The 26,984-nt window shown below is 49.7% G+C and overlaps 1 protein-coding gene across 2 annotated transcripts in view; it reads right to left on the minus strand.

Moving 5' to 3' along the window:
- The window catches only part of Elk3 (ETS transcription factor ELK3), a 62,551-nt gene that overhangs the window by 24,049 nt on the left and 11,518 nt on the right, over positions 1-26,984 (minus strand). For both annotated transcript variants that reach the window (XR_005283689.2, XM_038315063.2), the window contains exon 2: positions 11,135-11,343. Coding sequence is in view for 1 of the 2 variants with exons in the window: in XM_038315063.2 (XP_038170991.1) it covers positions 11,135-11,341 (207 nt within the window). In the remaining variant the exon portion in view is untranslated. The remainder of the gene's footprint in view (positions 1-11,134; positions 11,344-26,984) is intronic.

Below are 26,984 nucleotides of genomic sequence, written 5' to 3' on the forward strand. Positions count from 1 at the left end.
GGGGCCTGTGCACTGCCAGGGCCCTAAGCAGCTGTTGAGCTATATTAGAATGAGCTATAGATTTGTTTTTTAGGTAAAGGTCTTCTCACACTTACCCCCAAGAAGCACTTATTAAAAGACTCCTTGACCCCCTCAACCTGAGCTGCTTCTAACTAGGCGGCCTCCTCTACTCCCACGGCATGGTGGGTAAATGGTATTCCCCCTAGAACTCAGGCCTACTCAGAGCCTTAGAACGTGACCTTATTTGGAAACAAGGCCTCTGCTGGTGAGACTGGCCAAGGGTGTTGAGACTCGGGGTAAGCAGGAAGCACAATGACTACTGTCCTATAAGAAGAGGACAGGGAGGGGCACACAGGAAGGACACACGTGTGAGGACGGACGCAGAGAATGGAGCTTCCAGCTGTGTGACACCAAGGACGGCTGGGGACCACCATGCTGGAAGAGGGAGGGTCTTCCCTGAAACCATCCAAGGGCCCAGCTGATATCTCGCTTTGGACTTTTGGTTTCCTTTGGGGGAAGAGGACAACAAAGTTCCATTGCTTCCAACTACCAAGTCTGGGGGTATCTGTTACAGCAGCCTTGGGGTGCTTCTTAAATTACCTGTGCTCAGCAGAGCTGCTGACTCTGTGGAGTGTCCAGCATACATGTCTTCTGCACTGGATGCTGGTCTGGCACCAGGCTAGGCAGAGCCGGGACTCCCTTTGTCTAACTGGTACATTTGGAACACATCCACGCATGCGTGCGCACACACACACACACACACACACACACACACACGCACGCACGCACGCACGCACACACACACACACACACACACCATCGCAAACTTCTAAGAATAACACACCCTGACTCTGGCTCAGAGTTGGCCGGCTCCACCAGCTCCCGGCTGGGAGGTTTTCTTGTGGTTTGGGCTAAGATTTCTTTATTTTTCTGGCGTTAGTAAACTGCTGTGTGAATCAGCTTGCCAGACGCAGCAACTTAACACTGCAAGGGCTCTTGCCACTCACTGCCTGAGCCACCACAGCACCCTGAGAACCCCTCTTCTTGTTGGTCTGGCAGGGCAGGAAACCCCTCCTGGGGAGCTGGATGCTGAGGGCGTCTTTCTCCCCTGCTCTCTTTGCAGATGCTGCTTGCTAGGTTCAGTCCTACCTCCATCCTGGCTCCTTTGGAACATTCCTGTAAGGGTGTTTGTCCTCAATTAAACTGAACCCTAAGATTACTCTGCCAGCATAAACCCTCCCCAGGCTGGACTGGGGACTAACTACAACGGTTCTCCATTTTGAGTTGACAACTCTAATGATAGCAGTTGGCATGGGGACATTAAGTCCACAGGTGGACAGAAATACTCTCATCCCGGCTTTGCCAGATTTTTGACATTCCATACTGGAGACAGAGCCTAGGGCTCAGCCTCCAGCACTGTCCTGGCTTGCTTTGTATCTATTTGACACAAACTAGGGTCGTGTGGAAAAAGGAACCTCAACTGTGAAAACCATCCAGTTGCCTGTAGAAAATCTGTGGGGCATTTTTCCTGATTAATGATTGACATGGGAGGGCCCAGCCTCCTGTGGGCGGTGCCCCCTTGGGCAGGTAGTCAGGAGTAGTGCAAGACAGCAAGGTGAGCCAGTCACAGGAGGCAAGCCAGTAGGCAGTGTTCCTCCATGGGCTCTGCATCAGCTCCTGCCTCCAGGTCCCTGCCCTGACTTCCCTTCCTGACAGAAATAAGCCCTTTTCTCCTCAAGTTGTTTTTTGGTCATAGTACTTTCCCCCAGGAATAGAAAGCTAACTAAGATACTCTCCATTTAGAATTGCCACTCATCAGAGGTGCAGCAGGCAGGGCGAGGTGCTTTCTTCTGTGCTGACATTTCACAGTGACAGATTTCCTCCTAGGCTATGGCGGGTGCCTGCTCCACCTCACTCCCACTTCTCCAGTGACAGGAAGCCACCACAGCAGACACTGCGGAGATGGTGGCAATGTCAAGACAAAACAGGCAGGGGCCCAGTGAAGGAGACGCAGAGAGAGTAAGGGGAACAGGACGGGGAAGACAGTCTAAACACAGCGTGCTGAGGAATGGTCAGAATGGAGTTGGGGACGTGGCCTGGAGCAGGCAGGCCAGGTGGGCGGGGCCCATGATGAGGCCCAGAGGTAGGAAGGTTCAAAACCAGTAGAGTGAGGCCAGATGGCAAGGAGAGTTTGGGGATTTCCCAGGGCCAGAGTGGTACAAACGTAGATGGGAGGGGAATGCCAACCTGGCTTCCTGCCCGCCCCCGTCCCCCCCCCGAAATAGGGTCTCATTATGCAGCGCAGGCTGGCCTGGAACTCACAGCGTTCACTAGACTGTCTTGATACTCTGTCTGCTTCTACTCCTTGCACACTGGGTAAGCGTGTACACTACTGTGCCCGGCTTGATCATTTCTTGTTTCGTCTTGAAGACTTATTTTTATTTGATGTGCAGGAATATTTTTGCCTGCATGTAGGCATGGGCACCGCATGAGAGCCTAGTGTCCGCAGAGACCAGAAGAGGGTGTCAGATCCCCTGGGGACTGAAGTCATAGATGATCGGGAGCCCCCAGCTGTATGCCAGAAACCTGGAAATCCTGGGTTCTCCGGAAGAGCAGCAAATGGTCTTGGCCCCTGAGCCATCTCCCCAGCCCTCATCCTGGCTTCCTTTAGAAAGCATGTTCTAGAAGTAGGGGTGCTCCAACCCACCCCTCCCATTCTCAGCTAGCTCGGAGCCCTTAACACTTAGCACTCACAGGGCCCCCCAGAAATCTACACCCGTGGGATCCCTAACTTCCCTTCTCCCACCTATAGCCCTGCGGCTAAAATGCCTAGGTTGAAGCTTGACCCTAAGCAACTGCTGCATCTTGGGTGTGCGACTCAAACTCCCCTGGGACTCATTGTCTCCATCTCTAGAATGGGTTCGTCACTGGCCACAAGGCCAGGTGTCCTGGGAGCCGGACAACCGTTAGCAGGTGTGCAATGCCTAGCACAGAGCCCGGCTCAGCACACCCCATACACGTGAGCTTCCCTCCTGGCGTTACCATCTGGGGTAGGAGCCGAGCCCGTGAGGGAAGTGGGGGAGAGGCTGCCCAGAGGAGCAGCTGCTGGCTGGTGGGTGGGTGGTGGGAGGGTGTGATGTGAACATTAGCGGGGTTTTTTTTTTGTCAGTTTGTCTACACAATCCCTAAATTTTCCTGCAGCTAAGAGCCCAGAGCAGGAACGCCGGTGCCTGCCAAGGGGGACTCGGTGTGGGCTAGGGTGAGCGCCTGATGCAGCAATTTGGCAAGGCTGTGAGAGCCCAGGCAGCTGGGCACCCACGGCAGTGGCCCCATCAACATGTTAACTGTGCTCCCAAGACTGCCTCATCCTGTTTCCTAGCAACCGCCCTATTTGGGGGAATGCGGAGTGCTACAGGGACACTGGCTTGGAAGCATGGGCAAGACAGAAAGCACCCCCGAATTTAACGCGTGGTATCCGGTCCCTTGCACTCCCGCAGCCTGACTTCTTCTTAGGCTGGCTGTCATCTCCGGGGGCAAGGTGGCCAGCCTGGAAGCCCTCCAAAAAGGGAGTTCAGCTACATACAGGTCTCCAGGCAGCTTCCAGGGCCAAATTCATGCAGGGAAGTCCTGGTTACCCTCCTCAGCCTCTGGACAAAAGCCCAGGTACCATCTGTTGTCCTCCCCCCGCCCTCGAATCTGAACAGATGACATGGTACAAAGACACTTAATGGACCCCTCAGGTTCTCATACACAGGCTAGGGCCAGGCAGAAAGAATCTCAACCGTAGGCAGAACACTATGACAACAGCCCAGACAGGGCTTTTCTAGAAAGTTCCAGGGTAAGAACACTTGCTGAACTCTTGTTCTGTCTCCACTCTGAAAACCTATCCTTTTATATTCTCTAAATTCATTCTGATTCCACCAGAGCCAGGCTTTTCGGCACAGGCAGCTGACTTCAGATATATGTTATTAATACCAACATTTTCTCATCGTGATCGCACACCCTATTTAAAATGAATTACCCAATTAAGCTAAGAAGGTGATCCATTCGACTTCCTGGGATTTGCTGCCAGTGGCTCTGCCCGGACTGCTCCCCCTAATTTCCTTCCAATTAGGTGCAGATCACTCGGTGCCCTGGGAGGATGGGCAGGGACGTTGCTGTGGCGACCAGAGGACAGCCTATGCTATCGTCATCCTCATCTGCGGATGAGAAGGGAACTGGCAGAATTTCCAGTCTCACCCTGGGATGGATGAACATTCTCCGCCAACGACAACAGAGACAAAAGGTCTGCCGGACGGGAACGAATAAGGGATTGAGTAAGCTTCCGGGTCTTCTCATGTAGCAACCGAGGTGGATGTCGTCAGCTTCCCTGAGCAGCTGCACCTCCGGGAGTGCCAGGCAGTATGTCACCTGCCATTCCTGCCCCTGCGTGCTGGAGAGGCGGGCTGCAGGCCCTGGATCTGATGTCATGACGAGGCCAGCTCACCCAGCGTGGAAAAAGCCTGCTCAGTAACTGGCCAAAAAGATCAGAGCAGCGTGTGAAATCCAATGCCGAGGAGCCCTGGAGGAGATGCGGATTTGTATTTCTAAGAGGCGAATCCAAATCCAGTCATGGCTCCTTCTTGCTTTCCAGCCTTTATCGGCTCTCACCGAGTGCAACATGAGATGCCCCATGCTTCTCTCCCTACATCACCACCCCCCCACCCCCGAGCCTCATCTCAACCTCAGTCCCTAAACAAATATTCTGCCCTGGGAAAGATCAAACACATGCATGTCCCACCTTCCCACATGCTGTTTCCTGCTTAGTATTCTTCGCCCAGCCTGGCAACAGCTGGACTCGGGTTGAGCCCAGGATTGACTCGGGTTGAGCCCAAGGTTGACCTTGACCTCCAGTAGTCTCTCCATCTCTACGTCCGTCCTTACCTCCCTCTTCCGAAAGACCTGGCACCCACCCACCCGCACCAGATTTTCCTAAAATAATGGGTATATGCATGAGGAAGCCCACAGGTGTGCAGGTGGAAGCTGTGGCCACCCCAGAATCCCAGCCTTCGGGGTCGGCTTTTGCCTCAGCCTCAGTCACCTCTTCAAGCCCTTGGTATCAGAGATCAGACACCTGTTAAGTCCCGTCGACTCAGAATCTCCCAAGGCGGGACTCAGCTCCCTCACCTCTACCTCTGACCTGACCTGAGTGCTGGCTGATGGTGGACGCACTACCACGCGTGCCATTGACTCTAGTGTCATCCCAGTCATGGAGTCTAACATACTTGCTGAGCTACACGGCTGGACCCAACCTCAACAATGAATAATACTAGTCACTTGTGGTTCACGGAGGAAGACATTTGTATAACCGACCTCGGTTACCTAATGCGTTAAGAGTCAAAACCATGGACCGCCGTGAGATGTCGTGCACTTCTGAGCACCTACTCCGCAGACTCTGCAGGGAACCACACACACATCCTCAGCTCCAGATCCTCGTAGGACCTGGCGCTGCCCGGCTCGAGCTCTGGAAGTGAAAACAGCTGGCTTCCAACCTCCACGGTCCTGAATCTGAAACCCGGATGCTGAGGGCACTTGGAGATGGAGGCTCACTCACTCCCTCTGAGTGCACAGGGAAGTGTTCGGCTCTCACTCCCAGGGACTGGAGGAGCGCTCAAATGTGTGAGGGTTTTCAGAACAGCCTAACTATGTAGAAACAAGCATCTGGTATAGTCGCTGGCCACTCTCGGTTGTGAACAGCAGGACAAAGGGCTCAGGACACTGCCTAGATGGGAGTGGTCTCTCTCCACACACCTATTCCGGAGGTTGGTACAAAGGGTTCACTTTCCTCCTCTGCATCCACCCAAAACTTTAAAAGTAGTAATAGGCTAATATGGTGACCCGCATTATGACTCTGGCCAAGGCTTTGCTGTGCGTGTCAAGTGCTGGGCACTGTGTCAGGCGGGTGGGCAGGTGCCACTGAGCCTATCTGCCATGACCCCTCGAATAGATTCTGTTGTCATTCTCTTTTTGCACACAAAGGGGAGGGTACTTGCCTAGCATGTGAGGGCCCAGTGTTCAGTACCAGGGGGGAAAATGGGGTAGAGGAATGGGGGGAAATGGCTCCATCAGTAAAGTGGACCTCAGTTCTGATTTCTGGTGTGCATTTGTAACCTGGGAAGACAGAGTCAGAAGGATCCCTGAGGCTCACCTAGAGACTGCGTCTTAAAAAATGAGGTAGAGAGGGAGCCAGGTAGAGCCTCCATTGACCTCTAGCTTCCACGAGTACCCACACACATGCGCACACACTACTAAGACATACAAACCTACTCACACGTAAATAAATACATTTATAAGGAAGAGGCTAAGGCAGGCCCGGAGAGACTGTCCCTCCCCCAGCTGGTCTCCAACCCAGACAACTAATCCAAACCCCTCACCATGCCTACCTCTCTATACAACCTGGGGGCTGGAGGGTACGTGTTTCGAAGGGATACTGCCAGTTGTCACAAATACATACAGTATCTTTCCTCGGGGTCTTGTGTATATCTTAATACACATGTCCACATTTCTCCTCTTCCTACTTTTAATATGCCGGAACAAGCTAAAAATACGACATATACCATATAAAAATAATGCTATTCACGGGCTTGTCTGCTCTGGCAGAGAAACTTCCCTATTAGGACAAACCAAAGGATGTGCATTTCCAGCCACCAGGGAAAGGAGGCAGCTAGAGGAGGCCAGAAAAGACAACGGATAAAAACCTCCATGGTTGCTGAGTGAGACAGCCACAGACTTATGCCACTCATGGGCTGAGTGTGAGGAAGGAGGGGGAAGAAGAGGTCGACGGCAGTCACAGGGACACCGAGAAGCAGAGGGGACCAACCTGAGTCTGCAATCACTCCCCCATCCTTGCCTGAAAAGCAGTGCAGGGCAAGGCGCATCACACCATGCCCGAGTGGCCCAAGGGCTTCACATCCACCGAGACCCTGATCTAAGCGGCCCTTCCATGAGAGGTGTGACATTTATGCCAGCCATGACGGCCAGTCTCAAGCTATCAGACATCAGAGGTATGAACCGATTTCACCAACCTAGCTCATCAGAGTGCTGCAGGGGAAACCAGACGTGTTAGCCAGAAGACGCAAAATAAATGATCTTAGTGAGGCAGCGGCAGCTTTTCTCCTGCTCTTCCCCCTTGGCTCTTTTGCTCCTCATTCCCACCTCCTCTCACCTCCTTCCTTTCTTCCCTTTCCACCCCCCCCCCCATTCCATCCTCCTCCTCTTTTCTTTTTAAACTGGACTGAGCATCTGTGGCCATGGCTGGAGCGTGTCCCCAGAGTTTGGAAGTCGGAAGTCAAGTGCTCAGTGTGGCAAGGCAGCACCTTTAAGAGTTGGGGACTGTGCCATGCAGTCAAGTGTCGTGTCACTGAGGGTGTGGGGGAGATGCTCCAATGAGAGTGGGTTGTTATAAGAGAATGGGCCCCCCTCGGTCTACTTCTAACGCATGCTCCTGCCGTGACACCATCCTCTAGCTGTGTGACCATGTGTCACCCTTTCCAGAGCCACCGCTGTGCTTTGGAATCTCCAAAACTCCTTTCTGTATACACTACCCATCCCCTCGCGTTCTATAAGAGCAACAGGAGACAGGCAGAGGCAGCCGAGTGCTTCTCATCCCTTGCAAGTGTTGCAGATAAGAGTCAGCTGTCCTGGGAACACGGGCGTGAACACCTGTGTGGGGCAAGCCTTTCTGTGGCTGAATCTGAACAACACACTCAGACAGGAGAGGCAGCAGAAGCCCCTGCCTTGACTGCAAGCCTCAGCTCTTGGGCTGCTTCAAGGTCACATGACTAGATCATGTGGGAGAGGAAGGGGACAAGGCTAGCAAGCTGGCCAAGGTGGCCACCTGGGCCCCAGAGTTTGGGCTTAAGCTAATACGTGGCATTTGTTTGGACTTTTCAGTATTACAGCTCTTGATTAAAAAAAAAAAAACCAAAATAACAACAACAACAAAACAACTCATGAGGTTAGAACAGCATAGGGACAGCCTACCTGAACTCGGGGATTCTAAAGTAGAAGTCAAGGTTTGTGTTAAAGAATGATATGGAGCAGCCGCCAGGCCCCGTCATTCACTGGCTGCATGGGCTAGAGTAGTCTCCCAACCAAGGCCCCATGTTCTGCCTCATATAGGAGGGCCGGGCCAGGACCTGTCTCATGGAGTATCATTTAGTTTAAAGTCATCTAGTTCAATAGGAAGTGCCCAGGCCAGAGGCCAGGTCCCTAGATATCTAACAGAAAGCTGCAATATGTCCCCTGACAGCTATGAAACCACCTTTGAAAAAAATGTGTGTGCATGTATGTGCTTGTGTGTATGAGAATTATACTTATGTGTACACGTGTGTGTATACATGTATGTGTGCTTATGTGTATGTATATTGTACTTGTGTATACATATATGTGTTTGTGTGTACTCGTGTTTGCATCTATGTGTTTGTATGTGTGCAAATTTTATGTGTGTACATATCTGTGTGCTTGTGTGTTTGTATATTGCACTTGTATATGCATGTGTGTGCTTGTGTGTGCATATATGTATTTATGTGGATGAGAATTGTATCTGTGCATACATGTGTGTGTATATGCATGTGTGCTTGTGTGTATGTATGTATATATATATATATATATATATTGTACTTGTGTGTACAAGTGTGCATATACATATGGACTTGTGTGTGTATTTGAATTGTACTTGTGTATGAATGAGTACTTGTGAGTATGTATACTTGTGTGTACATGCATGTATGTGTATGTGTGTGTGCACAAGCATGCACATGCATGTAGAGACCAGAGGACTTCAGGTGTCATCCTTAGGAACACCAGTCACCTCCTCTGAGACAGGGTCTCTCTCTGGCCTGGAGCTCACCTATCAGGCTGGGCCAGCTGGCCAGGGAGCCCCAAGGATTATTGTCTCTGTCTTTCAGTGCTGGGACTGAAAGCGGGAGCCATCGTGCCCAGCGCCTCTCCAGGGTCTCACCTTGTGAGGGAGGCACTGTACTGTCTGTCTCTCCAGCCTGACGAGGCTCTCTCTAGAGCACCGGGCCAGGTTAACAACAGCCGCGCAGCCAGCCACCAACAGTCACTCCCCAGCCCAGGACATAGACCCCTTCCTGCTGATAGGACATTATGTAGACCCTCAGGTGCAATGCCCGAGCCGTGAGGAGGTGACTCCGGTGCCAGGCACTGAAGCAAGCCCTCTTTTCTTCGACACCTTGATTTAAAACAATGGAAAGGCCAAGTTTCCGGGCTCTCTGCCAGCAGGCAAGGCAGACTGTTTCCTGTGGGGGCCCATAGTTCCCATGGCAGAACATAGAACCTGGGGAAAATGCAAACAAGACGCCATCTGCTTGGCTTCCAGACAGTGCAATTAGCTGAGAAGTGCCTTTACATCTTCGCAGGACTCTGCATTAAGCCGGGATTAATTAATTGCCACATTAATGGGAAGCACCTTTAGCTCTCCAATGACATAATCACATGCAATTAGGAGGACAGAACGGAGCTCTTTATAATTAATGACGTCTTCACTTCCTGAAATGTGTAATCCTTCTGTCTTCAATTCCAAAGAGGTTTGCAGACAGAAGGTACTAAATTTAGATCAGGAACCAATCAGTTAAATCAGTTTTAAATTCATCTTTCCATACGAATAGTGAACCCAGAACAAAAGCTGACTTTGTTTACTGGGACTCTAAGTTTTTATGTCCGTGAAGCTAAACAGTCAGCGAGCAGAGGCTCAAACGGAAATGCCCAATAATTACAGATCTGATACATTTATCCAAAATAGGAGGGATTTTGCCCTACCAAGCACACTAATTTGTGGGAAATTAATTACACTCACGCCAACCGTTCTGGCTTTGGCAACTGTGCTGTGATTGACTTTAAAAAGTACTCTAGAAGCTGGAGAGATGGCTCAATGGTTAAGAGCACTGACTGCTCTTTCCAAGGCCCAAGTTCAATTCCCAGCTCCCATATGGTAGCACCTTACTGCCTGTAACTCCAGTCTTGGGAATCCATCGCCCTCTTCTGGCCTCCACGGGTACTGCACACATGTGGTGCACAGACATACATGTAAGTAAAACACCCATATACATAAAATTAGTATTTATTTTTTTAAAATTATAGTGCTCTGTCTCTTGCCTTCGTAATACTGGCTTTGCTTCTAACTAGGGAAGTTACTAACAAGTCAAATGTCACACACCAAGTACAGATATAAGGACTTAGCATACAATGGCTTAGTGGATCCTCACTGAGACCCTGAGTCAGGAATTGCCATGATTCCCATTTCACAAGCAGGGATACTGAGATGCCAGGTCCTTAATAGTAATAAGGTGTCCCGCCAGGGCTGGGAGTGTAACTCAGTGCTGGAACACTTGCTCAGCATGCACAAGGCTCTGGGTTCAATCCCCAACACACAGGGGTCAAATACTGCACCCCAAACTATCATTTCCCAGGAAAGGCTCTTCTGGCTGCACCCCCATCCAGAAAGAATGGACGGATTTCCCAGACTTGATTCTGATTCTGTCCCCAGAGCCACCCTGACACCTTACCCCTGCTGCCAGCAGCCTTCTTCAGAAATTACACCTGAGAATATGGGGACAAGATCTGAGTCCCAGTAACATCCTAAAGGTTTCCACAGGAGGCAAAGTCCTTGCAGCGGTTTTTCTCAAAATTAAAAGTATAAGTAACCTCCATTTTCTTGGGTTTCTGTGTGTTGTTTGTACACACGGTCACGGGTATGCATGTGGCCATCATTCATCGGGTTCAAAACATCAATCTTTTTTTTTTCTTTTTTGAAACAGGGTCTCTAAGTGGCTTGGAACTGACAGACCAGCAAGGCTGGCCCGTGAGTCCCAGGAATTCTCCTGTCCCTACCTGTCCGGCTCTGGGATCACATATTCCACCACGCCAGACCTTTCTGTGGCCTCCAGAGCTGGCATTTAGATCCTGTGCCTACAGGACAAGCATTTCATTGGCTGAACTGCCTTTGATCCTTCACCTGTTTTCTAATTTGATCCACAGCACCGGTTCATCTGCCCCCATCAATGAACAAGGAGAGGCAAGGCATTCTCCCACCTCCTCCCCCCGCCCCCCATGGGGCTGAGGGTTGCTTTACCTTGTCGTAATAGTATCTCAGGGCTCTGCTCAGCTTGTCGTAGTTCATGTTTGTCTTGTTCTTGCGGAGGCCCCACAGCTTGGCCACTTCTTCCGCCTTGAGAAGCTTGAACTCGCCGTCGTTAGACGTCCAGCAGATGAGGTGCTCATGTTTCTGGTCCAGCAACAAGTGCAAAAGGAACTGCCACAGCGTGATTGCACTCTCCATGCCTGGAGGAGGTGGGGAAGGCAGGTAGGTCAGAGCTGGGGCCTGCAGGCCAAGGGCTACCCATAGGTCTACTGCATAGAGCCATCATAGAGAGAGCTCTTTCCACTCCATCCCGATGGACCACCTAACTACACACAGACTTTGGCTTGCCCCATTGCAAGCAGCTTTGATCCAGAAACACAAGAGCAGTGCCCCAGGATCCTGGAATTCGTTACATACGAATCATCCAAGTCACCCGGCACTGGGAACTACACAGATTAAACAAACTAAAGGAACCAACAACGCAGTTAAGTCCCCATTCAACTCCTCCTTGGCTTAGCTCTATCTTTTCCCGCCCATCACATCAACTGTGTTTTTGGTCACTCTCTAGCCTTTACTTGTTGAAATGTGGCCATGAGCACCCACTGGGGCTAAATGATTTACACGGGGGCCTGGGGTAAGGAAGACTCGGCATCCCTCGGTTGAACTGTCTTCTCATATCACACAGCCAGCATTTCAGGGAAGGGACTTGGCCACTCTTTGCATGGTCCACAATCTCAGAACCCAGAACAATGCTTACACAGAGCTGATACCCAGTCAGCAGACGCTGATGAACGTAAAGACCTGGTCATTGCCAATAGAAGAGGATGCTAACTCCCCAGACACTTGTCAGTCGCTCCAGCCCCACAGTCTCAAGTGCACAGGTCGGAAGGGTTTGTCCCATCAGGGGAGGAAATCCCAGAAAAATGTCATCCTCCACCTGTGCCCATAGCACAGACTCTGGCATTCATTCCTCCTAATGTGCTGCTCTCTAGCTCTTGGAACCTGCTGAACTCCATACTGGCGGGAGTTCAAGCGGGAGCACGGGAGGTTCTGAATTTTGATCAGCTGAGTGTATTTATAAGAAATTATCCCCATGTTTTATTACACTTATTGTGTGTGCACCCATGTGCACCCATGCATACATGTGCGTGGCATGCGCGTGACATGTGCGTGGAAGTCAGAGGACAACTTGCAGCAGTCCGTTCTTTCCTTCCACTGGGTCCTGGGAATTGAACTTGGGTTGTCAGGCTTGCTGGCAGGCACCCTGAGACGCACAGCCAGCTTGCCAGCCCCACCCACTTATTTTATCATCATCCAGGTAATTAGGAAAAGCTTCCTGCAGGTCAATCATGAGCAAACACCGAGGGTGTTTTGACCAGGACAGATGGAGCTGGGATTTTGATGTTGAGCCAAGAAAGCTCAGTAAAGACCCCAAGGTGGAGGCCAGGCTTCTACCTCAAGATGCACAAAAGCCAAGTGAGATGGAGACCAGCCAACAGAATGACAGGACCCCCATATGGCAGCAAGGAGACACTGGGGTCCTTGTGACAGCCCAGGCTGACAGCAATGAGGGACAGCAAGAAAGATGCTCGGAAGACAGAACAATGGCCTTGAGACGTTTTCTACAGTGAGTCTCTCGGCTGTTCTTCTCCATTGCCCTTCACAGAGCAGCTTCCAGGTGGCCAAGGAGCCACAGAGAGAGGCAGGCCCAGCAGTTCCCTTCAGGCAGACCTTCAAACTGGCTGACATCTTTCTGCCTCTTACAGCAGGTTCCAGAGGGTGGGAGTATTGCTCAGTGGGAGAGCACTTGGCCAGAAAGACCAGGGCCCTGATCCTAACAGCAGTCACCCCGCTTGCCTTATGAAAGCCCCCAGTCACCCCTTACAAGCATTCACTTCCTGCTTCCTCTCACAGGCCTAGGCAGAAGAAAGAATCCTATTGTTTCTCTGAGCAACATGGGGGCCACGTGGGTGTCTCTGTTAAAGAAAATCCAGACTAAGAACATGCTACAAACACCCACGGGGCGTTTTATTTATAAGCCTTTAAAGGGAGTATTCTTAAAGAGGTCCGTCTTCACCACAGTGGTCACTGGGTTTGGGAGAGTCGGCCCCACCGCTTCTGACTTCAAACCGCACCAGCAACTCCTGAGCTCTGTAAGGGCTCCTGGCAGGATGTGTAACGTTATGGCTCCAGCTCCCAGTGAGCTCAAATAAGCCACACACGGTTCAAATTCTTGGGTGTCTCTGGCCAAACCTTCTGGCAGTGTTTAAATATCTTTGAAAGGTAGTGGCCACTTGGAGGAACTTTCCTGGAGAGGTAGAGAGATGTCAGCCAGTTTGGAGTTCTGCAGAAAGGCAAGGGCTAGGCCTGCCCCCACTCTCTCTCTCTGGCTCCCAGATGGAACCATACCCAGCAACCCCGAACCTTTAACTGCCAGGAACCAGTATTATCCCCACAGGAAACAGAACACAGCAGAGGCGCCTGTGTATATTATACCATGGTCTCCACAGGTTCTTGGGGGGGGGGGGTCTCCTAGAATTCTTTCTGTGAGCTCCAACCTGGGCACAGGAAAGAGGGGCTCAGCACAACCTGGAGTTGGGGAGGGGGGTCCCATGTGGCTTCCTCGGTCCCTAGAGCTCTCTGTGAAGCTGCCACTTTCTGCCCCTTCGAGCAGGGTCCTTTGCACAGCTACTAAAAGTTTCCACCTTATTTAAAATCAGCGATTGTCCAAAGCTTTGGCCACAATCGGGACCAAGAATACGATAGAATTTATTCTCAAATCTTCCTTGCTTTGCTCCTTTAAAGGGCCAGGCGGCACCACAGTGCGGTGGGTCCCTATGTCATCAGCACACTGAGAGTTGGGCTTGGCCATGTGTCTTTATCTAGTCAGCGAAATACTGGGTTGAAGGGACGAGATACAGAGCTGACCCGAACTTTATCAAGGGCTGGCCTGGACCCAGTCTGAAGAAACAGAAGCGTAAGTAAAATAAATGCCACAGAGAGCGAGCTGAGGATCTTGGGCCAGTTTGTTACATGGCACCACTACAGAAAAAGCTGACTGCTACATCACACATATGTGTTCCTCCCTTCACTAGGATGTCCTCTGGAGCTCAGAGGGGCATGAAAGGACAGAAAGGGAACAGACCAGGGAATGGATGGTGGAGACAGGGCACCAAGAAGCAGGGACTCCCAGATCCTGGAAATGGGGGAAATGGGTCCAGAGGAAGACAAGAGTCACCCAACAACTCTCAGGCCAGAGCCCAGCTTGGGAGGCAGCAAGCTGGAGCAATAAGGGATCACGCAAGTTGCTGTGAGCAACCGAGCTCCCTGGAGGTAACTAAAGCGTCCCGCCCAGCACACGCAAACTTGCTCCTCCTCAAAGTCTAGCCGCCGCTTGGCCCTGCTAGGCGCCCCAGTTTTGATGACTGATTCACATAGAGTTCTACTTGGTGCTGGGAGCCCAAGCCACACTACTTGGTGGTGAGTGCCAGACACACTTTCTCTTTTCGCTATCTCATGGTCCCACCACTGTAGAAATTGTCCTGGGGGTGAGGAGTGGGGGGGGGGGTCACAGAGGCACAAGGCCACCCCCACCATCAAGCCATGTTGCATGGGACCAGACCAGGCACAAGGTGGGCCCGCAGTGGAGGACACTACTCTTATCTTCTCCCCTCAAGGGCAGGAGCTATATTTCTTTGACCCCCATTTCTTCTGCTCATTTTAATTATGGCATTAAGTTTTGTAACTTGCAGCCGTTTTCCCATGCAACCATGTGTCACGTGGCACCCTCCTCCCAGCTACAATACCTGTCACTTGGGATGTCCTGGAAGAGAAAAAGTTCTGACGTATACACCTGGGGGTACATTCTAAGAACTGTGGGTGCTGTACTTAACTCAGTTTCCTGTAGGACTTCCTAGAGAAGAATTCAAGAAAGCTTGGCCCCCTGGGTGTTGGCTATAAGACCACAGCAAACATTTGTATGGCTATATCATATGCACGAGACTATCATATTGTAACACCACATTGATACAATGTCCTGGCAGCCGAGCCTGCTTTACGTTACAATGTGTCATCAGCTGACATTCATTTGGCTGGCTGCCCAGACCTGCTAGCTTCCAATGAATTGAACACTTGAAAGAAATGCGAGCAACGTGACAATGTGACAAGAGCTCCCACATCCATTCCAGGGCAGGCTTTGAAGTGTGTGTGTGTGTGTGTTCTTTTCTTCCTCCAACTTTGGTTTTTTTGGGGTCAGGATATGTCAGCACACACAAACGGCACCCATCAAATCAAGATGGTGAATTCTTGCCTCTTTATTTTTGGAGTCTCGGATTTCTGTCTTCTACGTCTTCATAAGATTTTTTTTTTTTTTTTTTTTTTTTTTTTTTTTTTTTTTTTGGTTTTTCAAGACAGGGTTTCCCTGTAGTTTCTAGAGTCTGTCCTGGAACTAGCTCTAGTAGACCAGGCTGGCCTCGAACTCAGAGATCCGCCTGCCTCTGCCTCCCGAGTGCTGGGATTAAAGGCGTGCGCCACCACCGCCCGGCCATAAGATTTTTTTAAAAATCGATTATTATAAAGTATAGAGTCCCTAGAACAGAACTTGCTTCTCCAGGTATCTGCTCTCTGCAGTCGAACCTCCCTTATCCATCACCTGACCCATCCCAGCCTCTAATAATGACCATGTTATACTCAAGCCACTCTTAAAGCTTCCATACAATGAAGAGAAAACACAACACACTTCATGGCTGTCGTTTGTTAATGGGCCAATTAGAAAATACTTCTCTTGCCCTGCCCAGACCTTATTTTGAATATATGGAATTTTACCAGGTATTTCAATACCATCCTGTAAAAATAAATTGCTGTGAGGGGGGCTGCAGGTGCGCACTGCAGCTTAAGAATGTATGAATGGAAATCAGAGGAAAGTTCTGTGCAGCTGGTTCTCAGGGATAGAACTCGCGTCTCCAAGCTTGCCAGCAAGCACCTCATCTGCTATGCCACCCCACGAGCCCATTGGTGTCTTCTATGCCCTTCCATCCCATACAGCATCATGCAGCTTTAGGAGGCACACTCTTGCCACAGGATGAGCTGTCCCAACTTGCCATAGTCCCCTGAGTTTGCTTCCAGCCTGCTGCCTGCAAGGTTCTTCCTTCCCACGATAGCCTTTCCTACGTCTACAGAGCTGACTCTGACCAGAGAGAATGCACGAAGAAGCTACTGAACTCACCAGCCCTCTCCAGGGCTCCTTTGGCTTCAGAATTGTCCAGGCCAGGTCTTGTTGGGGTGGAGTACAGTTTGATCACCTTACCCAGTGCTGGGAAGAGGTGTGTGTGCGCATGAAAATCCTTACACACATTAGCACAGCTACAGAAGAAAAGCCCATGGAGGAGCCTAGAAATCTCAATCCAGCCATCCCACTCTGAGGCACGTATTCAAACGAGATGGCCTCCGTATGCTAAAGAGACATCTTCACCTCTGTGTTTATAGCAGCCTTAGTCACCACAGTCAAGACATGGAATCAACCACCTAGTCAATCAACAGATGGGTAGGTACATTAGATAGGTATGCAAGATACACAATGCTGTTCGGTTATTAAAATGATAACCTCGCCATCAACCCGGAGGGCATTATGTTATATGGATAAGTCAGGTTCAGAGAGCCAAGCTCTGCATACTCCATCCAAGTACAGTCTTAAGAAGCTCGTCTCAAAGAAGAAGAGTACGGAAAAATAGTTCCCAGAGCCTGGGGAAAACAGAGGGGAGAAGCAGAACTAAGCCCTGGGTCTGCTGCACAGCGGCGTGGCTAAGCCAGTAGTGATGGATTGCGTATCTCCAGGTAGCCAGAAGACGGGGTTGGAGTCTCACCACACAGGGACGCTAAATGTTGGGCATGCTAATGCTGCCGATTTTATCGTCATACAGTACACAAGTATCAAAACATCACATCGCACCCCATAAATACATACAATTACCATGCCAATTAAATGATTACAATAACAAAATAAAATGCTCATCAGGTTTGAATAGCCTCCTTTAAAGAGGCAGGAAGGAGCCTGATACATTTGCAGTGTTGACAACCTATCTACTACACACGTTTTACTGTCCTTTCCCTTACGTGTAAAAGGCAGGGTATAAAAGGCTCAGAACCAAGAGTTCTTGAAGGATGATATGGAATTCAGAGGCAAAAGCCAAGCCTCTCCCAGCCTATTCAAATGAGCAATTACCTTCACACATGGCAGATGATGTTTGCTGAAACCTGTCCACATCTCACAAAACAAAACAAAAAACAAAAACAAAACAAGACAGGGCCAGCAAGACAGCTCGGTGGGCGGATAAAGGCACTTTACCCAACAGTCTGGCATCCTGATTTCCAGCCCCGACAGCCACATAGTGGAAGGAGAGAATCAGCTCTAACAAATTGCCATCTGACCTCCACATGAATGCCGTGGCATGTGTTCCCAGACACGTACAAGTGTATGTATACATACACACACACACACTCACACACTCACACACACAGAGAGAGAGAGAGAGAGAGAGAGAGAGAGAGAGAGAGAGAGAGAGCGCGCAAGAAAAAGGTAATAAAAAGAAAAAAAACTAAGTTGAAAGTTATGATATGAGTACATACATCAGTGTAGATTCTTTTAAATAAGATGTATATACAGTATACCCAACCAGAACAGAAACATCACACGTTCCATTCTCTGGCTCTATGTAGTCCATTGATCACTTTCATTCTTAGGTAGTAGGGGAGTAGTTATTCGGATGAGGAGGAGGGCGGGAGGAGGCGGAGGAGGGAAGGGCTAGCCTACCCATCAGATCTCCTCCTCCTCCTCCTCCTCCTCCTCCTCGTCCTTCTCCCCCCCCCCCCCCGCTCTATCTTATGCCAAGATGCTGTCTAGTCATTTGGAACGCATCAGTAAACAATGGTCCTTACTGAGCTCACATGCCAGCGAAAGAGAGAGGCAATGAACAACAAAAATCATGATGACTTAAATGTCGGAAGACAGGGCTACAGAAAACCCCTAAAGCTGGATGAGGGGACAGGAGGAGCAAGAGTGATGGGACTCATGGTGACGGTTATAACGGTGATGGTGGTTAGAATGGTGATGGTGGTGGTTATAATTGGTGTTGGTGGTTATAATGGTGATTGTGATGGTGGTGGTTGCCATGGTAATGGTGGTAGTTATAATGGTGATGGTGGTAGCACTGATAGTGACAAGAGGATGAAGATGCCTGCCTTGGGGGATTATTGTTAAATGTTACAATGTTACTAATAAACTATACCTGGGACCTAGATAGTACTACTTAAAACACTAGTAGATGTCACATCTTAAACAACAGGAAAGCTCTTCACAGATGACATTGTGACATCACATGACCTCCACCTGCTCAAAGGTGTCATTCAGATACTGTAGGTACTTTGGTCTTTGTCATTAGGCAATGGCTTCAATAAAGTCCAAGTAAACTTTCAGTTCATTGTGTGTGGGGGTTTACAAGGTGACTTGGAATATAATAATACACACTATGAGGACTATCGTCTGATTTCCTTCCACATAACACAGCACCAATCCTTCCCCTCACATAGGACCCTAATTCCCGAGGCCTCCAAGTTGGCCCGTTCAGCAGAGAGCAACTCCAGCATGAATCCGGCTGCTCAGGCTGCCCTGCCCCTGGGAACACGTTTGCTCCCATGGATCCTGTGTTCCTGGAGAAGGCCAGGGAGCCAAGTGGATGAGATATGCCGAGCTGGGGCAGTGCTTTAACATAACAAATCTGTCTGTGGGTGACATAACCTATGGGGGTTCCCTACACCAGCCCAGCCCGTTAGGGCGACAGACAGAGCAAAGAGGCGGAGAGGACGTGGTGAAAGAGTTGCGCCACAGGCACTGTGGGGGGGGGGGGACTGGGGCATGTCTGTATACTCTGAGTGTTCCCTGCCTCTGTGTTTAAACAAAAAAGTAAACACAAAATGATTTTTATTCTTCCTAGTTGTTTTCCTTGAAAAAAAAAACAAAACAGACTCACAAAGTGAAAGAAGCTGCAGATGGGACAGACTGACCACCGCTGCTGTCAACCCACAGGCACTAAGGGGAGACTGCCTACTTGGGAGCCATCCTAAGGCCCCATCTCCTCTCCCCCTTCCCCCCCTCAGAAATGCTGGCCCATTAGTTAGAGGGCGCCTTACTTGCCATCTGCCACTAGGTGGCGCCAAATGTCCTGTGAATTGGCTGTAGATGTCTCACTCAAAGCCAAAGGCTTGGGCAGCCTTTCTTAGAAATCCAAAACCTGGCTTACTTGCTTGTTCTTTCTTGTTTTGGCTGGTTTTTTGTTTCTATTGACGGACGCCTGACGTTTCTCTTAGCGCGTCAGCTTTGCTTCTGCAGTTGCAGAGGTGGCTGATGGGAGGGTAAAAAGACCCTCTTTGACATTCGTCTTTCGCAACCTTTCTGCTTTGATCTCTCTGAGACGGGGTCTCACTATGTAGCTGCCCTGGAACTCCCTATGTGGACCAGGCTGGGCTCCTTGTCCAGTGAGGAAGGGGCCCGGGGTAGCCACGTCACTGCAATCCGAGGGGATGGGCAGAAACCACAAGCCCACTGAAGTCAAGGACAGGAAAACATCTGGGGCCTGCCAGAACCCAAGACAGGTAACTTTAAGGTGTGAAGAGGTAACCTGGTAAGTACATGGACACACAACACCTACAAACTCTGAAGCCTTTTTATCTTAGGCAGTGGATCTCAACCTTCTTAACACTGTAACCCTAAGCTGTGGTGACCCCCAACCATACAATTATTTCATTGTTACTTCAAAACTATAACTTTGCTACTGTTGTGAATCATAATGTAAATATCCATGCTTTCTGATGATCTTAGGCGAGCCCTATGAAAGGGTTGTTTGATCCCCTAAAGGGTAACAACCCACAGGTTGAGAACCGCCGGTAGGTCAGTATTTTTTTTTTTCTGAGACGAGCCTAAGATTATTACCATTTATTCACAAGAAACATTTTAGTCACTGCCAACCATCACAATGAGAAGCAAATATATGAAGTCAAGGGGTTCATGTTCCCCCCAAAGGTCTTCCCGCGGGACGACCAATGTCTGTGTTCTCATTTGGTCTGCAAATAAGCTGTAGATGGTTCGTGTTTGAAAACCGAGCGAGAGAACAGCAAAGAGAAGTGGCAGTGGTCGGCCCAGTAATTTACCCCCTAGGCTATGCACGACAGTTTGCCGTGTTTTAAAAATGATCCTTCCAGATCTCTGTGAGTTCGAGACCAGCCTGGTCTACAAGAGCTAGATCCAGGACAGGCTCTAAAGCTGTGGAGAAACCCTGTCTCGAAAAACAAAAAAAAAAAAAAAAAAAAAAAAATGATCCTTCCATCTGAGGAGAGAATTTTCAGGAGGAATCACTGACAGCCACTGTCACAACAGAACTGCAATCCGCTGTCTACACAAACTGCCCAGCTCCCCCAGAGCTGTGTCATCTGTGGGTAAGTTAGCAGCGGCTCAACTGGCTTGCTGGTGGCTCCCATACAAGGGCGTTTTCTTTGGGAAACCCAATGGATGGCTACGTTGCCTCCACTGGGACCACGTCTTTCTCCTTCCTCCAACATCCGCAAATTCCTCCACTTCCCACCCCACCCCAGCAGGGCCCAACCCAGTCCTATCTTATCCCCGTGTCCTCAGACCTCTCCGTAGACCACCTCATGCGGCTCCTCTTTGATCTCTAATGTGGCAAACGTCCCGTTTTTTACGGTACAACTTGTTCTTTCTGGGCTTGGAGAACAGGTGGGTCACCTACAGGATAAATAAATATCTCATGTCTAGGAGCACACACCAATGAACCTCAAAGATGCAAGGGAATTCTAACTGGCATAGCCCCGGAGCGCAGAATAATAGCCTGTATGCTATCAGGCTGCAGCGAAGCTTACACAATGCCATCCTTTCTGCCTTATAAGAAGCAAGGCTTCGGCCGGGCAGTGGTGGCGCACGCCTTTAATCCCAGCACTCGGGAGGCAGAGGCAGGTGGATCTCTGAGTTCGAGGCCAGCCTGGTCTACAAGAGCTAGTTCCAGGACAGGCTCTAGAAACTACAGGGAAACCCTGTCTCGAAAAACCAAAAAAAAAAAAAAAAAAAAAAAAAAAAAAAAAAGAAGCAAGGCTTCTCTAGGCGGGCTAAGTATTTGAGCCAGTACTGCATTAGCCTCCCCAGCAATTCCAACACAGCGCATGATGAAAAACAAGCCCCCGCTAAACAGGTGTGTAATAATCCCAATTTTTTTTAATGTCAATTTCTTTCGGGGGGGGGGGGCGGGGGATGGAGGTATTTGACTTCATAGATGCTTAATGACAGTTCGAGATCTCAGCCATTTAGCAATCACCCTCATGGGAGAAATACGGCGTTCTCCACTTTCCCAGTGTGTTCTGATTGTCTGAGTCCCGCGTGCACCCTCAGGGTCGCCAGCCACACAAACAGAGCACGCAAGGTCTCTTCAACACTTAAACCTTCACCTACTACTGTCTTACTTGAAAACAGCAGACCACAGTGTTACGGGGCAGCTAGATCAAAGAAAGAAACCAATTAGTCGCCTAGATTTTGCAAGGGAGGCTGTAGCCACTGGGTTGTCCAGTCCCCCCTCCATGTATCCACAGGTCCGGGACACAGAGCGAGAAACCACAGAACTTGGCGGGGGATGGGTAGGGGGGTACCTTTCCGGATAACTAACCAGGCCAACAAAGCAGACCATGTCTTGAAAGATGAGAGGGGCTGTAAAACACAGAAGTTCCTGCAAGGTGGGTACAGCTGCCCTGCCCCCACCCCCTACCCCGGGGGGGGGGGGAGGGATGTGGACCATGTTTTTCTTTCAACGGAAAGGCTGTTTCTTTCCAGCCATTTGCGGATGAAAACCTGAACATTTACTTTCGGATGGGATTGTTTTCATTGTCGGGGCCCTTTGCATGAGTCTTATTTCTGGCTGGCGGCACAGCCCCCATCGGAGGGCTCTCTCACAGCTTCCTCTTCTTCTGCAGGTTGCAGGCAGGAAACTGGAAAATGGGCCACAGGAAACCTGGCCTCCCACATCTGCCCCACTTTATAACTGCAGCTCTGGTTTCATTCGGTCTATGTGTCAGCTCTATGTTAACCCTCCACATGACCGTCTAGCCGTCCTCCAAAGGAGCGCCCACGAGTTTACGGCTAAGAACGCTCCCGTAGGACTTTTCGGCTTCGCCCAAGCCATCGATCCCATGACTTCAGTCGAGTCTCTAGTGAAGATTCAAGACGACTGCAACACAAGATACAACAGACGTCGTTTTAAGCAAATAGATTTGCAAGCGGCCTGATGAATTTTAACTCGCCAGGCTTTGGTGCAGAACAGGAAAGGAAGCCGTAAATACAGACCTCGCTACAGGCGGTCCCATTGTGAGGCTATTCCAAGTTACTTTTCCTTGGTACCACAGCCTACTAGGTTGGACTACATAAAATTATTCTTACAGGTCAAAAGCTGTGGAACAGCAGAAGTCTCATAGAGTCCACTTAAAACATGTGCTCACATGCCTAAGACAGATGTGAATGCACACATCACAAATGCACAGAAGAGTCTTCCTTGTGTATTTGAGCCGCGGACCATTTTGAGAACTCTCTGGGAGAAAATACCATCTACATCTCTATGCATGTAGAGATAAACATGTGTATGTTTGCAGATACCATGTCAGCAGGGTCTGTGGGGTTCTAAAAGGAACCTGTAAGTAAGTTCCAAATCAAGAGTCCTGGTCCGAAGAAACACTAGCTGCATTCTCCACTATAGCCAATACTGAGAACCATGGGTTTCACGGGAACAAGGCTCAGACCCAAACTTCCATCCTTACGGGAGCCTTTCCTGACTTTGTATGCCAAACATGGTGTTTAGTGCACGGAGTACGTGATCACACTCCCCGTCAGCCCTGTCCACCAGGAAGCCTTGACGGAGAAACACGAAGAGACAGATGCATCTGGCCACACAGGAAGCGGAAGAGCGGACAGACCCCAATCCAGGAATATCTGCTCCCAAGTCCGGGACTCTAATTACAATGCACATTGCCATGCTAGGGCAGTTGTTCTCAACCTGCGGGCCACGACCCCTTGGTCATGACCCTTTAACGGGGGTCACCTAAGACCATGGGAAAACACAGATATTTACATTATGATTCATAGCAGTAGCATAAAAGTAACAAAAATAATATTATGGCTGACAGTCACCACATGAGGAACTGTATTAAGGGGTCGCAGCGTTAGGAAGACTGAGGACCACTGCCCGAGATGCTGGCTTCCTATACCTCTCTGCTACTAAGACAGTAGTCAGCAGGCAAAGTGATAGCCTCAGCAGGATAAAGGACAGAGGTGTCCTTCATTTCCCACCCCACCACTCCGTGACCCCAGGTACTTACTCTGCCTGGGCTGCTTGGTGAAAGACTCTGAGCTGGGCGTGGTGGCACTCAGAGGCAGAGGCAGGTGGATCTCTGTGAGTTCAAGGTTAGCCTGGTCTACAGAGGGAGTTCTGAGGCAGCCCAAGCTACATAGACCCTATCTCAAAAAAAGAAAAAAAAAGAAAGAAAAGAAAAGGAAAAAAAGAAAAGAAAAGAAAAAATAAGAATCTGAGCTTTTCTGCCACCATTTATTTTAGCCAATTTCCTCAATGAACAGAGATAGAAATAGATGGGTGGGTGGAGGGAAGGAGGGAGGGAGGGAGGACAGAGAGGCAGAGAGAGAGAAAAGCAGGCAGACATGCTAGGTTCACCCAGTGGGATTCTTTTAACAGGGAACTGAACCTTGGAGTCACACTGGGCAAAGAACCATTGACAGGTGGGCCTAGTTCTTTCTCCGTTCACTTGTTTACATTCTAAGTCAAACTCTGGGTAAGTTAAGGACTGACACTTATTTCATTAAGGAGCCTAAAATGGCATTGATTGACATTGCAATCCCCCTGCCTCAGCCTCCTGGGTAGCTGGGATTTCAGGCCTGTGCCACCAGGTCTGGCTGAAGGTTGGCCCTTCATGACAAATTGGGCCCTGAGCCTTGGTGAACTCCAGAACTCGGTTGCTCCTCGGATGTGGAGCGACTGGTCCTCTTATCTGAAGTGTGGACACCAGGCCTGTGGAACCAGAAGGTCGAGGTAGAGGAAGACTAACCCTAAACATGAGTTTTTCATGGTACTCAGAAAGGGATCGTGAGAACTGTTCCCTGTGTGGAGAGGGGCAGTCTGGGAGCCCCTGACCTGTGTACGGTAGACCTTGGAAGGGACCTGGCACCCGGAGCAGCCTTGGTGACTTCCCATCACACAGAGACAGATAATTCAACTCACTAAAACCTTGCCAACTGCCCTGAGATTTGAGCTTCCGTGTAAGGCAGCCGGCATGGCCCCTCAACGCTCTTTATCTGTGCGTTTCAGAGCCCTTGGCTGGAATGGCAAATCTTTCCCCCAAATTTCTAGCTTAATAAATTCAGTCTTGTGCATTGAGGTGGGGGGGTGGGCATTGGGAGTAGGGATAAAAACAAAACCTGGTGCCTACCAAGCCTTTGAGTTTATCTGGTCCAAGACAGGGACACTGGTAGCTCTCCTTCAGGCTCCCCATCTAGAGAGGGCAAGGCCACTCTTCACAGGAGTGGGGGCAAAATGAAAGATTTTTTTCCTTTAAAGAAAAATAGAATGGATTTTGCAAATAAAAAGTCTATGATCCAGGTTGGGTACAGAGCTAAATGGTAGCACAGTCCCAGCACACTTAAGACATTGACATTGCAGTGCCCCTGCCTCAGCCTCCTGTGGTTAAGTTCCCCAAGGGCCACAAATAGGAACAACAAAGTAACAAATACGGGGCCCCTCCAGTAAGCAGAGACTCCAGCCTACAGCTGGCACCTTAAGAAAGGGGTGTTCTTACATCTGTGTTTGCGTTACCACCAGGAAGGCTTTATTCTCTTAGATACCTGAAGATGGCTTTTCAAAAAACAACAACAACAACAAATAAAGGGAATCTTCCACACCACTTCTGGGAGACGGAACACTGGAATCTTTCAGATAAACTTGAAAGCGTTACTTGCTAAAGGGGCGGCTGGGAGAGGTAAAAGCACAAGCCCCCGCCAGTGAGAACTCTTCTGCATGCCACAAAATGATGGTGGGTTTTCCACATCCAGAAACCGAGGCGCTTCCTGCCAGAGCATCCTCCGGCTCTCCCATTGTGTTGAAACTGTAAAACCTTTCTAAATCAGGACTTCCTCCTATTATGCCGCAGAGGCGTCTTTCTGGGAAGGGGGAAACACTCCTGAGGCAAAAGGTAGGAATTCCTGTAGCACCACCCAGTGGAAACATGGGGTGGGGGTGGGGGTGGGGGTGGGCCAACTGAAACACTGAGTAAGAGCAAAGTCACGTCAGCGCCTCCAGCTAACAGTCCCAGCCCTGATCCTTCGCCACCAGTGGCACCCAGCTTACAAGTGACCTCTCTGGGCTTGTCTGTCCCCTCTTGCTCCTGTGCACAGAGGGTGCTGAGCAGGGTCAGGAAGCCTGGTGCAAACCTAGGAAGGAAGGGGTCCCAGGTGGGGTTAGGTGTGAGCTGCCTCCCAATCCCTTCCTCTCTAAAGGACCCCACGGGATTCTGGGGATGGGAAGTCTGCACAGCTGGGCTGGACATCCTAGATGTGATGCAGGGACAATCAGGCATTTCCTAGCAGAGCAGTACCCAGCCATCCGGGTACCTTCTCCTGGCCAGTTGCACCTGGTCTGGCCAACTCTGACACGGCATTTAGAGCTTCTCGGAGACAGTTAGAGGTCCTCTCCTTCCTCCCGGGTCCTGTCTCCATAAGAATCCACCTACCCCTGTCCTTCCGTGGCCACTGTGGGTGTCACAGGCAACAGGCAGGTTGTTTATCCCCAGTACATTAACAACCATCACTAAAACACAGCTTTTCTTCAAGATCTGCTTCCCAAATATGCAAAGCATTGGACTACAGTTTTCTAGGGAACTGGATTGAGCAAGAGGAATCCCCGACCACATCCTTCCAGCTTCTTCCAGAGAAGCCCTGGCAAAGGAGAAAGGCCATGTCTACCATGAAAGTTTAGAACCTTCTTGTCTTCTCCATAAAAGCTAAAACGGTAATTTCTCAAGTGTTTATCTCCGTCTGTTTCTGACCCACATACACATACACACAGAAACAGACACACACACACACACACACACACACACACGCCACAGCCATCACCACTATCATCATCAATGGAATAACAACAACAACAACAAAAAAAAAAAAGCCTGTTTCAGACACATCTCAGTCTTCTTAGACTAGTAAGCAACCTTTCTCTCTCCAGGGACTAACTCCACTGTAACTATTTTAAAGTCTCTTGGTTCTTAATGGTCCATAGATAAAGAAATAAAGGAAAAGAAATCAGCTGGCTGATCTTGTCTTTGTTTGGAAGTATAAGATTAAGATTTAAATGTTTCTATATAGCACCTTGGAACTACTGATTTTTTTTTTTTTTACAGGGGGCTAAAGTATTAGAACCCTTTTGCTTTTGCTTAAATAAAACGCTTGCCAGTGTAAAAACTGAATCACACCTCTAGAGCTGTCATTAGCTGGTCCCTGGTGCTGCTAGAGACAGACAAAGCGTTATGGGCTACTGGTGTCTATGAGCAAGGGGTTGCTGGAGACACTGAGTGTGCTAGAAGCTGGGAGTTTCCAGGCTCTGAGGCTGTGGCCACTTCGGCTTCGGTACCTTTCTCAAAGCAAAGGTGTTTCACAGTTCAGGAACTGAGAATTCCAGACGCTAATGCTCGTACCTCGGTCTGGTCTTCGGATTCTATTTGGAAGAGAGGCTAGCTA

The sequence above is a fragment of the Arvicola amphibius genome, chromosome 17, assembly GCF_903992535.2.
Source record: "Arvicola amphibius chromosome 17, mArvAmp1.2, whole genome shotgun sequence".
Lineage (NCBI taxonomy): Eukaryota > Metazoa > Chordata > Mammalia > Rodentia > Cricetidae > Arvicola > Arvicola amphibius.